Source organism: Uloborus diversus, chromosome 1 (genome assembly GCF_026930045.1).
Source record: "Uloborus diversus isolate 005 chromosome 1, Udiv.v.3.1, whole genome shotgun sequence".
NCBI classification, from domain to species: Eukaryota; Metazoa; Arthropoda; class Arachnida; order Araneae; family Uloboridae; genus Uloborus; species Uloborus diversus.
The window spans coordinates 176,177,292-176,194,580 of NC_072731.1; the positions used below are offsets into that span (position 1 = coordinate 176,177,292).

The following is a 17,289-nucleotide window of genomic DNA, read 5'->3' on the forward strand; positions in this document are numbered from 1 at the left end:
AATTTTGCTCCGGAAAATGTTCTTAAAAAATTGAAATAGAAAAAGAACAAAATTGAATTTTCGAAAAATTACTTCGAAAAATAGGTGCACACCCCTATGCTACAAACTAACTTTGTGCCAAATTTCATGAAAATCAGCCAAATGGTCTAGGCGCTATGCATGTCACAGAGATCCAGACATCCTACAGACATCCTCCAAACAGACAGACTTTGAACTTTATTATTAGTAAAGATATAAGGACTAGTGAAGCACTACACACAGCAACATAACTAAAGTTTTCACCTGTGGTTTGAATACAAATGTCATACTTTGTGGGAAAAAGTCTAGAATCTAGAATTTTGTTGGCAGTTGTTTCGGGGTCATCTTCCAACCTCACTTTTCTTGATGCAATTGCAAGGGAAAAAAACCTTCAACCAACCGTAAAAAAAACATGTTTTTTCTTTATATCTAGTGACTTTTTGGAAAATATTACAGTAGGTTCTCAAGAATTTAAGGCAACTAGTGTTCGTTCGGTGGCCTTATTTCGTCCGTAATCATAGCTGAAAATTTGAGATAACATATATTAACTTCATGTTTGCAATATTTTCATTTCTACTCCTATACATTTGTTTATTGTACAGCTGGGAATATACAGTTCTATATGGGCTTACAAACAAAACAAAATTATTTATTCCAATCTGACTTTTTGTATGTTTTTCTCAAAACAAATGAATGCAATGATAAAGCAAAAATCAGTTTATACGTAAAACTTCTTTATAAACAGTATTCTTTGTGTTAAGTTGTTTTAGAGAAAAAGTTGCATTGGCCATTAAAACAATAAAATAATAATAAATTATACATTGAATTTGCAAAAAAATAATTAAAAGTGAAATATTTTAAATACCTGTGGTGATTTACAAAGCCTCAATAACATATACGATTGGAAGATTTCAATTTCTTATCACTCGAGAGAGAAATGACAACACATAATATTATTCAGTAATTTTATCTATAAAAATATAATTCTTAATGGAACAATAATTTTAAATCTACTCCATTTTCCCAAAATGAAATTGATCTAAAAACATCTAAATTCTGTAGTCACTATTTATTATAAGCAAACACAAACAAGCTCAAAATGATACATTTACCCACACACTTTTTAGTGCATATTATCATTTTAACAACTTCAAGTTATCCTTGCAAATCACATATAAAGAAAAAATAGGTAAGAAACCTTGATCTCCAATGTTAGGACAGCCTCGTAGTTGAAGAGTTTCCAACAGACCTTGTCTGGATATAGATGAAAGTCCTTCATCAGTTATCTAAATGCAAAATATGTTTATGAATGTATAGTTTAAAAAAAGGGGGGGGGGGACTGGATGTTACACAACAAGCATGTAAAAATACAAAAGGAAAAAATTTTAATAAATTCAAATTGAAAAGCTAAGTAGCGTTAGGGCTTGTTTGAATTAAAAAAAAAACAATTAACAAATCAAGCAAAATAGCAACATAAACAAAATACAAGGAAAAGATACACTTTTTTCTCCTAAATTGTATAAACTAATAATTTAAAACTTAGATTTTCTAGCTTTTTAATCTGAGATTTTGTTTTGTCATTTATTTTTATTTCATTAATATTTTCAAGAGAGTTTTAACAAGAATAAAAGGTAAACTCATTTTATTTATGTTTTTACATTTTCATGACTTTAGAATACTTTGCTTTGCAGGACACTTCAAAGACCAATTTGGGTGTATTGTTTGGACACTCATTATTTAAGCTCTGCTTACATTTTCTCTACAATAACACTAAATTTTAAGAAACATATGTTTCAGTGATTAGACTTTTAATTCAAAGAAAACAATGAAACTTATTTTCAAGGACAACAATATATACTCACTCTATCTAAGTAACTTATGTGCAGGGTTCTTAAAGCGTAACATGCAGATAGCGATGTCAAAGAATAATCGCTGATGTCAGTACAACCAGACAGATCAAGGTACCTAAATGCAAAAAAAGGAAAGAAAAAAAAATCACAAAAAAGCAAAAACTAAAAGGATAATATTACAGTATAGATATTATTTTCAGAACATACCTGAGCTTTTTGCAGCCTCGACTTATAGCATACAAAACATCATCATTTACATGTTGATTGTGCGCCAAGCATAATTGTTCCTGCATAAGTTTAAAAAATGTTTAGTTCTAAAAAAATATATCTGTTTGAAAAAAAGTTGTAGAACCTTATATGCTCAATTTGAAATAATTCAGCATTGCATTTTTACCATAAAATGAAAGGAAAGGAGGGAAACTACACTAATAAATTTGGGTAATTTAAATTTTTTTAGTGTTAAGTGTAAAATATTGTATAAAATATCCAATGCTAAAAGATCCTGAAATGTGTAGACTTCAAAGAAAAATAATACTGCATTCCAATAAAACTGATGCTACATTATTAGACAAAAAATCTGACTGATCTAGATGTTAAGTGAAATGAATCAAAACTATTTTGAGTTTTTTGCAGTAAGTTATCATCCTAAACCAGAGCTAAAGCAGAAATACATAAAATACACGGTTAGCTCAGTCATTCCATCCAAGGACTGCAGTTTCGTGCTTTTTAGCACTCATCAGCCCGGAATAGGTAGTAACTGAGCTGGAGGAAGAAAACCTCTCAAAGGAGCCAAGAAAGCCATTGCAGGTGCCTTGTCTGGTGTGTTAATTCTAAATTAGCTACCAGTTTGTTTGGCTCTCTTAGCTCCTTTAAGAGATTTTCTGCCTCCAGCTGAGTTACTTCCTATTCAGGGCTGATGAGTGCTAAAAAGCATGAAACTGCAGTTCTCGGATGGAATGACTGAGCTGGCGGTGTATTTTATGTACTATTTTAAGGGGCAAAATCGTCATCATGTGCATTCTTTTTTATAAACTTATGCTACAGAAGGAATATACAAATATTAACACATACAAAAAAGTCACAGAAGCTGAGTCCAGTTTAAAGAAAAGAATACTAGCCTTCAGCAAAATTCTAAACACATGGCATCTCAATTTCAATTTTCCTTTCCTTTTTATAACTGTTAAGTTTCATAAAAGTCCAATCAAGTTCAGATTCGTTACTAATGGAACATACTCCTAGAATAATCAAGCAGGTTACATTTTTTTCGAAAAACTTAAAAATATCTTAGCCAAAGTTGCAGAAGAAAAATGTTTGATAATTCTGAATAACCAGAAAGTTTAGGATTTCATAAACAGTGGTTTCTACCATATTCATAGTATTAATACTTTTGACTTTGAAAATCTTCACTAACATTCCCCACAATCTCATAATCAATGTTTCAAATAGAATTTTTGACAAATATGAAAAATACATCAATCTAGAAAAACACTCTTGGGTTAACCTTGTTAAATTTTGTATTTTTGAGAATTACTTATATAATGGTTCAAATTTCTACAGACAGATCAATGGAATACCAATGGGCACATCTTTTTCTAGTTCATCTGCCAATCTATTTTTGCATTAGTATGAATCTATTTCTTAAATAAAAAAAAAATATATAGAATCATTTAGATATATTGATGACATCATTTTTAACAACAATGATTTTCACAATTTACGTAAAGAAATTTACCCAAATGAACTACTGCTGAAACAAACAAATAAGGATGAGTCAGTTAATTTCCTTGATCTCAATATTCAACTAAATAATAAAGTTCCCAGTATAGCATTGTATGATAAACGTCTGGATTTTGATTTTAAAGTGTATTCTTTAATTTATTTTCACAGTTGTGTCAGTAGAAAAGTGTTCAAAAATATAATTATTTCACAAATTATAAGATATAAAAAAATCTGCAATAATAAAACAAATCTGAAAACAGTGATTCAAATTTTAACTGCAACCCTAACTGCGAACTAATATCCGGAGTATCCTACGAAACATTTCTTTTGCAAGCTTTTAGAGGATTAGCGGTAGGTCAATTTTTCTGTTCCTTGAATTTGATTGTTATACGTTCTTTCTTTTGATATCGAGTTCAATTGTGAATTTTGTTTTCCTGTAGTTTAAAAATTGTTCTATTTATCTTTATATAAAGCATATATTTTTGGTTTGTAAATGTTCATTGTTCTTACTTCTTGCCATGCTGATATTACGTACTTTCAGTACCCCCATTAGCTTGTTTTGTGAAATGTAGGGGACTAGTGCTGCTTTTTTAGGCAATTTCACCAGCAGCACTCATGAAACATCTCATGCTTTTTCCCTACCCTTGGGGAGTACCCCCTGATGTATCCCCAGGGTATTTTGGGATTTTTTCAATCTTTTGCTCTTTAAAAAAAAAATCTTTCTTGTTCAATCCTTATATTGCTATCATACATATAAAAAAATAAAAATAAAAATATTTTTCACAAAAAGAAAAAAGTTTACAAAAAAAAATTTTTTTACATAATGTGGACCTAAAAATAAAAACCTGAATCGACCCCAGAATTGAAATTAAATTTTAAATACATGTCAATAATTGTAGAAGCTTAATAAATTATCAAACCATTTAAAAACAGTAACATTTTTATAATTTTTACTATATGAATATATTAGTATAGTAATAATGATTAAAATGTCTTGCAAAGTTTATGGTAACACATAAAATACTTACAAGATTCGATAACCTGCCAATATGATGCAGTCCGCTAGATGTCACTAAAAGAGAAGTTTTAAAAATTTACATGAAATTTAAGCTTTAGGAATAATAATACAGATTCATCTTATATAATTAAAAACTGAGCATATGTTAGTATGTATGTATGTATCTATGTCCAAGTTACTTCTCCAAATGAGAGTGAACTGACCATCGAACCAGGTATCGGTGGATTTGTAATTTACCCGTCTTTATGTTCGGCTATTTAACAAAATCCTTGAATAATAATTAGCGGAGCTAACAATTAAAAACTATTAATTATGATGCTTAGATTTCAACATAAAATACCTATTTTTCGAAGGCTTTCCTCCATTTAAATTAATATTCAGTGTTTCATCTCAACTTTCAGTAACAATGCTTTTATTGAAATCTGTAGCGTGAAGAAAATCATTGAGAAGAAAAATCTATTGCCATTTTTTTTCTTGAATATGAACAAATAAAATTTTGGGTTTTGTTTTGGGGCTTTTCCTGTAATTGAGAGATTTAAAATGTTTCCTTTTTGGTTATTTTTCCGGAATCTGCCGCAAAATTTTACTGTTTTTTTTTTTTTGTTTTTGCTTTTCTTTAAGTGTGATTGTTGAACACACGTCACTTGACATAACTTTCATTTTTAGGTAGACCGTGCAAAGCCGGGTTACGTAGCTAGTATGATATATTGAAAGAATATCATGCACACTTCAATACTTACTATCAGGAAATACCCCTCCAACATACATAATTTTCAAAGACTTTAAACTCTGCAGGGGGAAAAAAATCAATCAATAAGCTGTTTAATCAGCATTTTGTGGAAAAAATAATTTTATTCATTAATAAATAAGTAAGTAATAATAATAATAATAGTAAGCATATATATATATATCAGCAACACTTCTCAATCACCTGAAAATGGTGCATGCATTAGTAATTTTATCAAACTGAATATTTAAACAGTTATGAATTGATATTGTGATTATGCATACTTTATTTATTTACTTATTTTTCAAAAATCCACAATGATAATATGTACAGTAATATTTCTGGTTTCAATTGCTTAAAGTAAATTTTAAATGAACTTAGTATTGTTATTATTATTATTACTGATCAGTCAAGATTGCTGATTCATTTCCTTTTGCTATGGCTTGGCAGTACTTTTATTTGGTTTGTTATTGGTAGATAGCAAGCCACATGATTGGGTACAATAACCTCTCGATTATCCACGGTCTTTAATTTTCACAAAAAAAAATCTGGCGATGATTTATTGAATGTAGATAAATGCACGCATTTAACCTAACAAGTGAAAAATCTATTTTTCTTCTTCCCCTTCCCTTGAGTTGAGATTGTATCATTCAAAATCAACGAAACCTGAGTAATTATTTTTTAGATCTACACTGCTTACTAATTTTTGGATCTACACCACTAGTTAAAACATGATTTTAGATATACATTGCTTACTGTTTTAAATCTATTGCACTTATATGCACAAATGAGTGACCAGACTGATGTTTTTTAAAACAATTTCCCTCCCCTATACGCTTTTGCTGTAACCAAACTCGATCTATTAGCAATAATGAGCAATCTTTTTTAGCTTTTACATACACTGTTACCATTTTTAGCAATAGTTTAAATGTATGCAAGAGTCATTGATTTGTTTTCAAGCTACTGCTTACACTAGAATAATTTATCAAGTTTTCTGCAAAATTCACTTATCCGCAGTTACTGTGCCCCCTTACAGGGGCGTAGCTAAGGGGGGGGGGTTTTGGGGACAAACCCCCCCCCTCCCCGAAAAGTTAGTCTCAAAAAAAAAGAGAAAAAGAAGAGAGAAGAGAAAGAAGAAAAGGGAAAAATTCCAAGCGATTATACATATATATGTTATATATATATATATATATATATATATATATATATATATATATATATATATATATATATATATATATATATATAAAAGAAGTAACCCCCCCCCCGAAAGTCGGGTCTAGCTACGCCACTGCCCCCTTATTCCACTGATGATCGAGAGTTAACTGTACCTACAAAAATAGTAAATTCTAAGGAGTGAGGAAAAATGTTTAGCAGCAGACAAGTTATTTCTGAGAGCTTATAGGAAAATTCAATATAACATGGCTTCTAAAAGGTGCTTGCTCTGATGGAATTAGCAACTACGGTACAGTGAAACTCTGTTATAACAAGATTATTTATGTTGCTATAGCCAAGTGACATTATAGACAATCATCGATTTATGCACGGATGAATGGACTGAATATTCTGCTGCAATAACAGATTTATCACTACTAGTGTTCGCCCAGCGGTCGAAATTCGGCCATATTCATTAATGAATATTTGAGAAAACTTGTATGAATTTAACTATTTCCAACATTTTTATTTCTACTCTTACTCATGTTTACTGCATATCTGAAAACATACAATTTTCATACGGACACAATACTACAGTAATAATTTATTCCAATTTTGCTTTTTATCTGTTAATTTCAAAATAAATGGATGAAAAGGGATATTTCGGTAATGGGGTCACTTCCGAAATTTTCAAAGTATTTTTTACTGAAACAGGATGTTTAAAAATCAAAGTTTTAACCATTTTTTAAATAATTTGAAAAAAATTAATATTTTTCAACAACTATTTTAATTGGTGCACAGATTGAAATTAATTTTTTGGCATCAAAAGCGATAAAATGCCATTCATTGATGCCATTAGTGCACAGTGCAATTTTATCGTAACCCGAAAACGCAGTTGACAGCAAACTGTAAATATTTAGCGCGGAAATGGAGTCGCGCGCCAATGTACATCACTTATAATGTCATAAAGACCACGTGTCATTTCCAAAATCGGACATTCAAAAATCTTTTACAAAAACAACTGTTGAGAAAATAAAAGTTTTTTTCTGGCTCAAAATTTTTTTTAATTTTTTTCGTATTCTATCTATTTTAGTGACTAAAAAGTAGTACTTTTGATTGAAGGAAACAATCCCATTGAGAAATTGGTGTAGTCGACAAATTGCTGGTTTGAATAATTTTATTTTGGATATCATGTTGCTTTGTGCTAACCCTATACAAATAAATATTTCCCTACTCTTTGTTTACGTATGCAAAGGAAAAACATTTTTTGCGCTGGCATTGGAAACAAAAAAATTGACGCCAATGTATAAAAAGCACTAATTATCCAATTCTCGAAATCTTCCGGTATGAAATGAAGCATAAAAAACTCAATTTATACGTAAAACTTCTGTGTGAACAATGTTACTTATAAAACATCTACTATTATTGAGTAAGTTGCTTCTTCGTCATTAGAAATATAAATTTCCAATTATCAAATGAAAGAACTGTGTCAACATATAACTATCCATTCAAAAACACTGGGCGTCGTAATAATAGTACAATTTTTAAAAAAGGTCGACTTTGTGATTTGTTTATGGTTGAGGGCGGTGCATAACTGCTGTCACACTTTCGAACATTTTTTGACCCTCCCCCCCCCCCTTTGTCACAATGTTTTGCACTTCACTATACCCCCTCTTCCCTTTGTCACATGTCACGCTGTTTTTCACAAATGTTCCTATTTGAAAAAAAGGCTTGTTGTCACGTTCTCCCCACTGTATGCTCCTCGTCATGTCTTTCCTCTCCCTTGTCACAAACTGTTACTATTTCGTGAACCCCACCTTAAAGCGGGACTTCATTCGTGGACAGCACCTATTTTGTGGCAATCGTATGCAAATATACATTTTCCTACTCTTTGTTTTCGTATGCAAAGTAAAACCATTTCTCGAGCTGCAATTGGTGCCAAAAATTTGACGCCAATAGATGAAGAGCCCCCACAAATTTAACAATTATCGAAATCTTCCCTAATGAAATTATACTGTAAAACTCAGCTTATACGTAAAACTTTTGCATGAACAATGCTTCTTTTAATAAGTTAAATATTTTTGAGTAAGTTGCCTTCACCTCTGCCGTTAGAATCATTAAATTCCAAACAGTCAAATGAAAGAATCCTACTTGCTACATTAAAAATTGTTCATTCAAAAACACTGGACGTCGCAATAATAGTGTAATTTTTTAAAAAATCGTGTTTGTGATTGGTTTATGGTTTAGGGGAAAACTGACAAATGCACTTTTCAAAATTTTTTATCTCTCTCCCCTTTGTCGCAAAGTTTCACACTTCATCATAACCCCTCTTCCCTTTGCCACATATCACACTGTTTTTCATAAACGTTCTTATCAAAAAAAAAAAAGAGCTTGATGTCGCATTTTCCCAATTGTATGTTCCTCTTGTCATTTATTTTCTCCGCCTTGTCATGAACGGTTATAATTTAATGAACCCCATCTTAAAGAGGGACTTCATTCGTAGTCAGTTCCGTGCAAATAGACATTTCTGTACTCGTTTTTACGAATGCAAAATGGCTGGAGCTAAAAGTCGTCCCTCACTCTGTAAAATAATTTATTTAAATATTAAAATTGTGAAAACATAATCAAAATGAAAATATTTTAAATGCCCGTAGTTACCCAAAAAGCACCAATAATAAAAACAAATGCAAGTATTTCATTTCTTTATGCTCAAGAGAGAATTGGCAACACCACAATATATATTATCCTGCAATTTCTTCACACTAACCATGTCGGGTGAAAAAGCAAATAAAAATGAATTGTAACCAACTTTTAATTGCTTCTAGATATTTTTGCAGCGCTTCTAGCGGGTTGGCGTTTTTGCTCGGTAAACTGGGTAGAACCGTGTTGTTGTATTTTTCACGAGCTTTCTAACCATACCAAGCTGGAAGCACTAAAATGCATTTTTCGTGTAGGAAAAGCGGTTTAACATATGAATTAAAACTAAATGTTTCATGCTTCCAACAATGAATTTCAACAATGGAAAAGAGATAAAATTAAAATTTTTGAGTTTTGCTAATTAAAAAACGCTTTTAACTTTTTTCTAGTGGATTTAGGTTATTGGACCTTGGGCGCCCTGACAATTTTTTCGCTAGGAGTATTTTTTAAAGACCTTTCCAGCCATTTCAAATTCAAAAAAATTGGACCATCCATTCGCATAGAAAGAGCCATTTAGGACAAAAATGCGTGTTTTTATTAATATCTTCGTTAATTAGCGTTCGATTTCAAAAAATTTTATTGATGACACTAAAACTCGGCGATAGCCACTGAGCAAAAAAAGAATGAAGGAAATCGGTCCACAATCAGAGGAGGAATCGGTACCGAAAAAAAAACAGCTTGCCTATTAATATATAAAGATAAATGATGTTCCTACAACCAAGTTCAATTTTTTTTTTCCAGTCCCATGGGATTTGTTGAACCCTGCACATGATCCTTTGTTTTATCTGGGGAGTGAACCCTGGTTTATATATATCAGGGGTCTCCAACCTTTTTTTCGCAAGGGCCACATTGTACATTTTTGACGACAAGGCAGGCCAACCATTGGCATAACTAGAGAACAGTTTTAATGTGTGTGTGTGTGTGTGTGGAGGGAGAGGGGTCCTGGAAATTTTTTTAAATGCTGTTTTAAAAAAGTAGTTTTTAGATAGTCTTTTGTGATTTTAGGGGGGCAAAAAATACAAGGGCTCAGCGGAAATTGTAGGCTTTATCTATTAAAAATTTCTTTTCAAAATTAACTAAGATTTTCCCTCAATATTTTTTTTTCCCTATTAAAACCGTCTTGTTTCCCCAAGACGCATTCTTTTTTTTCTATTCAATATTAAAGTATATTTTTGAAAAAAATCAACTCAGTATTCTGGGGGGGGGGGGGGCAGGCCCTATGGATCTCACCTATGGTTGCCTCAGTAAGCAATATTTCAGTTCAGATAGTCTAAATTACCACTTACCTCATGCCCTTTTTTTTTTTTGATATTAAGTACTCAGTGGTGGTTTAGGAGATTTCCTGGAATTTTTTATCTCTAAGTTAAATTTGGTAGTTTAACCCTAACTCCAGTGGATTAAGCATTAACTTCAGTAGATAGCGGTCATTTGTTGACCATTTTTACGTTTCTTTATTCTCCTAAAATGAGTCTTACCAGTAAAACAATTAAGTCACCGGATCGAGTTCAGCCTTGTAACAATAAACAAGGTTCGTACTCAACTTCTGAAATAAAATGAAGGAGTTTCAGAGGAGTTTTGAAGAAGAAAAATGAGATTTTGAAGGAGTACTGATGGGCTGCCTATAAATGATGTCGCACTTTTTTTTTCCAAATGTTTGACCCCTTCCTTCTTTGTCACAAAGTGTCGCACTTTATCTTACTCCTCCTCTTGTCACATGTCATATTTTTGATAAACATACTGTTATAACTGCATGATGTTACTTTTTATCACCCTCTCTCTTCCCCTTGTCACAATTTCATGAACACTTCCACCCCTCTCAAGGTATGACATCACTTGTAGACGTTACAATATCATAACTGCGATTTGCTAAACAATTGTTTTTTTAACACAATCACTTCTTAAGTACATCTGCTTATGTATTTCTAAATATTTAAATAATAATTAGAAAAACTGACATTTGCAGATGAGAGTGTGGTGGAGAGAAAAGCACAGCCAAGCACCATTTAAGCATGGTTTACTTTATTTATGATATGTCTTAGTCATCTAATAATATTTTCACCTTCAACTTTTATAACTTCTCTGATCAATTTGTATATCACATCTTTATGAAAAAATAAATATACGAAATTACTACATCGCCCTTGTGATAAAGGTAAGTTGTGTTGACCAAAGTATTTTAAGTTACTGTCATAGAAGAAGATTATGCAGTCTAGAAATAAAAAAGAAGAAGTTTTGAAGGACTCCAAAACAAAATGAAGGAGCAAACTTCAAAAAAATTTCTTAGTTTTGAAGGAGGAGTTTTGAAGGAGCGTACGAACCCTGGATAAAGCATTTCCCTACATGTCAAACATTTCCAATACAAATTATCAAATTATCATGCCGTTGCGTGAGTTTCATTGTTGAAACACGCAGGTTACTTGATCATTGGCTATTATTTCTATGAGGATAACGCTTAAATAGAAATATAGTATCAAATTTTTAAAAAGTTTTTTTTTTGAGTTTGTAAATTTTCCGCCGAACGGACGAAATATGTTTGTGGGCCGGATGTGGCCGGCAGGCCGTAGATTGGAAACTCCTGGTTTAGATGATGTCATGTAGCTAACTTAAAGTCCTTAGGTATGGTATATAATAGGGTTTCTCAACCTGGAGGTGCAGAAGAATTTTAAGGGAAGTGTGATTGTATAAAAACAAACTACACATAAAAACAAAGAAGCTTTGAACTAACTAAAGTTTATGAAATTTTGTGATCATGTGTAGCTATTTTCAACATCATCTTTTCTGGAGATTTTTAAGGCAGTTTTTAGGGCTTTGTGAATCTAGATTTTCAGCATTAACATACATAAAGTCAAAGCATTGTATATGGCTTTCAGTAAAATTAATATCTTCAACAAAAACTACAGAATTTCAGAATTTGTAACAGAAAAACAAGGTAAAAATATTCTGATAAAGGTTTCTTTTTTTCATTCCCTCTTTTTTTCTACATACAGATAGAAACAAAACAAAAAAATCATACATTTCTTGAAACAGAATTTTAAAAATATTTTTCACATTTTAAATAATATGTTCACGTTAGATGAACTTACCTGACACAATAATTCAAGGGCTCTGTCAGACAATTGAAAGCAATCATTGATATACAGTGCAGATAACTGTCGACATCTAGTCGCTAACTTAGTAAATCCCATAGGACTGAACTATATAAAACACACATTATTTTTCAAAAACTATATTTAATAATATATAACTATATATTTGCAAAAAAAAAAACAATATCAAACGATAAATTTGCAAACAAAAAGCTTTTGCAATAAACACTTAACTGCTTAAGAACAAATTTCTAAGTTCTGATTAAAATTTTCATGGTTATTTAACATACAGTCAAACCTTGTTAAACCGCCAACCTTAGTTATGGACCAAAAGTTGGCAGAAGGGTGGCAGTTTAACGAGTTTTCCCCCAATCCTGCACAAATGCATGTTTTCATGAAAATATATTTAAAAGCATGTGTTTTCCTTTCCAAATGAGCTTTGAAAAATAATATCAATTGATTTTCCTGCAGTGTGTCTCCAACGGCTTTTCGGTTACTTTTTTCCTCCCAGAATTTGAAAAATTATTAGCATTAAATTGCTGGCTTATGGGTTGATTTTTATTCTGAAACAAGCAAATTAGAACTTTTTTCGTGCATATGTAAGGTGTTTGCAAAATGAAGCAAAAGAACACAATGTTACAGCATTATGATACCAACTATCATTTGCTTGTTCGCTGAAGTCTGCATACTGCGTCAATTTTACAGTTTAAGTCTGCCCCCCCCCCCCCATTGACTGGAACAGAAAAGTGGGGAAAGAATGAATGCTTTCATTGCTGAGTAGTGACAAGTAAAAATGAAAAGATTGAAAGAGATGGGAGAGAGTCATTCAGATCAAGTTAAAAATTGGAAACAATGATCCTGGGAGACAGTGCTGCAGGGGGCGAATTAAACAGAAAAAGAGATAAGAAAATTGGACACTTTTAACTGGTGTACCTAGTAGTTAATCTAGGTGCATTTGTATGGGGCATTAGTCAGGGAGTTCCCTCCCCCCCCTTCCCCCACCCTAAGGCAAGGGTGCACCTCCCCTCAGTATCATGGAGACCCCCCTCAAAAGCAAGAGCCCTCCCCCGCCCCAAAATGAGAAAAATACCTCTCAAAACACCCCTTTCCTCCTAAAAATTTCAATGGCCCAGCCTGGGGGTCATGGCCAACTCCCCACCCCCTTAGGTGGACACCCCTACATTAGTGACAGGTGTCTGAAACTTTTCATGATTTCCCTCATTATGGACATCCACTCTTAAATAGCTTATTTCCAAGTTTGAATAGTTTTATATGGTCTTTCAAGATGGCCGAAACAGTAATATTATCATACAGCGCATGCAGTTTCCATCAAAAATTAGTGGTAATTGGTGGACAGCAGAGTGTTTGTTTAAGGAGGGAGAGAATTTAAATTGCATTTATATACAAGAGTTTTTTTTTTACTGTGTTTCTTGGCGAAGTAAGAGAGTGGCGGTTTAACAAGGTTTGACTGTATTGTTTACTGTATAATTACAGAATGTCACATTACGGATAACCAAAGAGTTTTTTCTTTGTAAAATAATTTACTTAAGCTCATGTTTAGAACTTTTCAGTCATTACATTGTTCTATTGTTTAGGTCAGTCTTTTTATGTTGCAGACCACGGACTGCATGTGACCATAAGAACTCTTGACCACTGTACAGTCAAAGCTAGTAAAAAACAGTTAAAACAGTCAATATGCCAAATGCTTTGTTGTTTTTTTTTTTTTTTTTGTTTTTTTCTTTCTTTTTTTTTTTTTTACACAGGCATACTAAAAGCACTTTTTCTTTGTTCCCGAGTAATTGCAGATTCTATTGATCTTGAACAGAATTGTTTGCCAGAAGAACTCATCAATATTGTCAAAGAACAATATGTTTACAACACACACTAATTTTCCTCTAGTTTTATCATGTGGCCTAAGTGAAATACAGTAGAGTCTTAAAAATCTGAGTCTCAAAAGTCTGAGGTTCCTCTTAATTCGAGGGGCTTTATTGATATTTTTAAGGTATAGGGTCATTCCATATCAAATCAATCAAAAAAGTAAGATTTTCAAGCTAACCCCTTCCAATTTTTCTAAAATTTTATACAGAGATAATGTTTGGTAATAAAAGTAAAAACACAAATTTCTGTCATGTGATTTGAATAATATTCAAAAAGAGAAGTTTAATATAATTACCCTTGAACATTTATTGAGAACACAAGTTTGAAGATTTTGACCAGCCATATGAAAACACTAAAAACAGAAATTTATTAATTTATAACACAAATATTAACTACATAACAAAGTTACATAAAAGAAATTTCAGATACCTACTTGACCCGAGATGCGAGGATTTCCAGTTAAATCAATGCATTCAAGTTTCTTACAGAGGTGCAATAGCCACCAAATTCTATGATTTAAAAATTTGAAGATAATTAGAAAATATATGCCAAGTAATATATAGTAAAAAAAAAAAGAAAAGTAATTTAAAGAGAAACTAATAAAAAAGGAAAACAGTTCATATCTATAATCAAATGTTAAATGAATTAAATGTTGCAGATACACAATGATTCAATAATTTTCTTTAAAAAAAATAAGCAAATCATTCTTTCAGACCCCGAAGTGGTTTTTTGAGGGGAAAAAGTAGGAAATAAGGAATCAAAAATTAAAAAAGTAGGAAAAGTAGGAAAACTATCACTTAAAAAAGTAGGAAAAAATAGGAAGAGATAGGGCTACACACACGTCAAGATGACTGACAATCATTAGTACGAAAAATAAACTGGTGGAAACAAAGATATTAATTACAAAAATATGAAAATAAAATCCAAACAAAGAAACACCTTTCAATAATACAGTAATAAAAAATTTTAAATGTGAAAGAATAAAATGCAATATAGCGATCGCACAAAAAAAAAAAAAAGAAAGAAAGAAACTCCTATTTTGGTGCAATAAAACCATATTTGTTAAAGATTTGTTTTGTCAAAAACGAAAACATTCCTTCGAGAGCATCCATTTATCATTTAAAAATACTAACACTTTCAGCTCCTGTTATCATTAACTATGATGCAAAAGCAAAACAAATACTAACTTAGTTTTAGTTAAAAATAATCAGCAGCTGACATGCATTTTTGCATAAACAGAGGCAGATGTTTGAATTTGAAAAAAAAGGAAACAGACTGAAAATGCAGAACTAAAATAAATGTGTTCCTAAACGTGGGACATAAAATTTATAATAAAATAATTAAACTAAATAAATAACGAAATAAGTCAACTAAAGGGTTTGTACAATGCTATGTATTTTTAGCATTCAACACACATTTTTGTTTCAGGCACGTCATTTATGGGGGTCAATTTCTCCCCTCCCTGGCTTTGGAAAATTAATGCTTAGCTACACAAGTTTGTGCGGTTTTTGTTGTTTTCAGATAAAATTTGCATTTAGTATACATCCTTCACCAGTCACCTCCGGGGGGGGGGGGGGGGCTCCAAGTGACGGGCTGGTTCTAATTTTCATCATGCAATAAAAATGAATATTGTTTTAATGGTTTGATGATTTTTACCTCCTTCTTGTTCCAAAATTTTCGTCACGAAAAAAAAAGGAAACATCCATGCATGGTAAACATAACATTTTTCTCAAAGACAAAGAGTAGTTACTAATGTTTCTTTGTGCATAAAAGGGAAGGCATGCAGTTTCTCTCAATCCTCACCATACAGCAAAAATATTCATTCGGAAATTGTTCACGAAATTGAGAGTGAGGGGGTAGCACATGGCATCAAATGCCTACATATATCTCTTTCTCCTCCCTCCCTTTGATCAGGCGCACTAAGTACAATAACTTACAGTAGATACGCCACATCGGTATAATTGCCGCACCCCAAAAAGGGTAACAGTCTCAAAAAAAATTTAAATGCTCAGAAATGTCACATTGTCATAAACACAGCATATAAAAATGATGAGCAACTCCTCGATATTGATGATATATCAGAGTAGAAAATGTCCATTAAAAAGAAAAAAAATTCATATTTGTTTGTGGCTCTATCCCCCAACTTTAAAAAATGTGAAGAAATAAAAACGAAATACCGCATTTAAATTGATTTCCGATTTTTCTCCAAAAATTGGGAACGTTTTGCCCATCCAGGTTTTTTTTCTTTTTTTTTTTGCAAATACACTCTTTGCAAGGAAAGAAAATGAAAATTTATACATTTTATAATCATGTTTACAATTTAGAATGAACAATAATCATATTTATGTACAAAAAAAAAATAGTTTCCGCGATTTTGAAGTGATCCGTTTTTGCGAATTTCTGTTATATGTCGCTTTTATGTTGTAGTAGTGGTACCCGCACGGCTTTGCCTGTAGTTGAAAATTAAAAAGTCATTCGGTTCGCCTTGTATATTTACAAATAATGGATGACGAATTTCTCGCCAATTGGCTATGTTCATTCGCTCTCCCATTCCACGTCATGATAATTTCGTGATTTACTTGTCCATCTTATGATAATTTTGTTCTGGAAAATGTTCTTAAAATTGAAATAGAAAGAGAACAAAATCGAATTTTCGAAAAATCGCTTCGAGGTGCTTCATGCTACAAACTAACTTTGTGCCAAATTTCATAAAAATTGGCCGAAGGGTCTAGGCGCTATGCGCGTCACAGACATCCAGACAGAGAAACTTTGAGCTTTAGTATTAGTAGAGACTAACATCAATAAAATATGTACAGTGTACAAGTTTTTCATTTTTTTGCTTCCTTATGTTCCTTTTAAGGTTTTACATTGCCTTTCTGTTTAAATAGGGCCCCATTTCACTTGTAATCATACAAAAAATTGGCGAATAGAAAATTCGGTTTTTCCCGCATTTTTTGAACAATCGCCATTTAGTTTTAATTAAAGTTTCTAATTGACGGGTAAATAATATATAATTGCATCAGAATGTGCCAGTATCTATTTTTTTTTATAGTTTCCTTAATACAGTAAGACTGAAGTCGGAGCAATAAAAAGAAAAGTCGATCATAAACGCCGCAACAGCAAAAAAAGTCACTTACGAAA

The 17,289-nt window shown here is 31.9% G+C and overlaps 1 protein-coding gene across 1 annotated transcript in view; it reads right to left on the reverse strand.

The window, feature by feature from the left end:
- LOC129223236 (putative RNA-binding protein EEED8.10) overlaps positions 1-17,289 on the reverse strand; it is a 50,323-nt gene that overhangs the window by 16,212 nt on the left and 16,822 nt on the right. Inside the window, exons 10-17 of the mRNA XM_054857804.1 lie at positions 14,582-14,657; positions 14,444-14,500; positions 12,268-12,378; positions 5,346-5,394; positions 4,616-4,659; positions 2,076-2,155; positions 1,881-1,983; positions 1,217-1,304 (exon numbers count right to left, since the gene is read on the reverse strand). Of these exons, the coding sequence (XP_054713779.1) occupies positions 1,217-1,304; positions 1,881-1,983; positions 2,076-2,155; positions 4,616-4,659; positions 5,346-5,394; positions 12,268-12,378; positions 14,444-14,500; positions 14,582-14,657 (608 nt within the window). The remainder of the gene's footprint in view (positions 1-1,216; positions 1,305-1,880; positions 1,984-2,075; positions 2,156-4,615; positions 4,660-5,345; positions 5,395-12,267; positions 12,379-14,443; positions 14,501-14,581; positions 14,658-17,289) is intronic.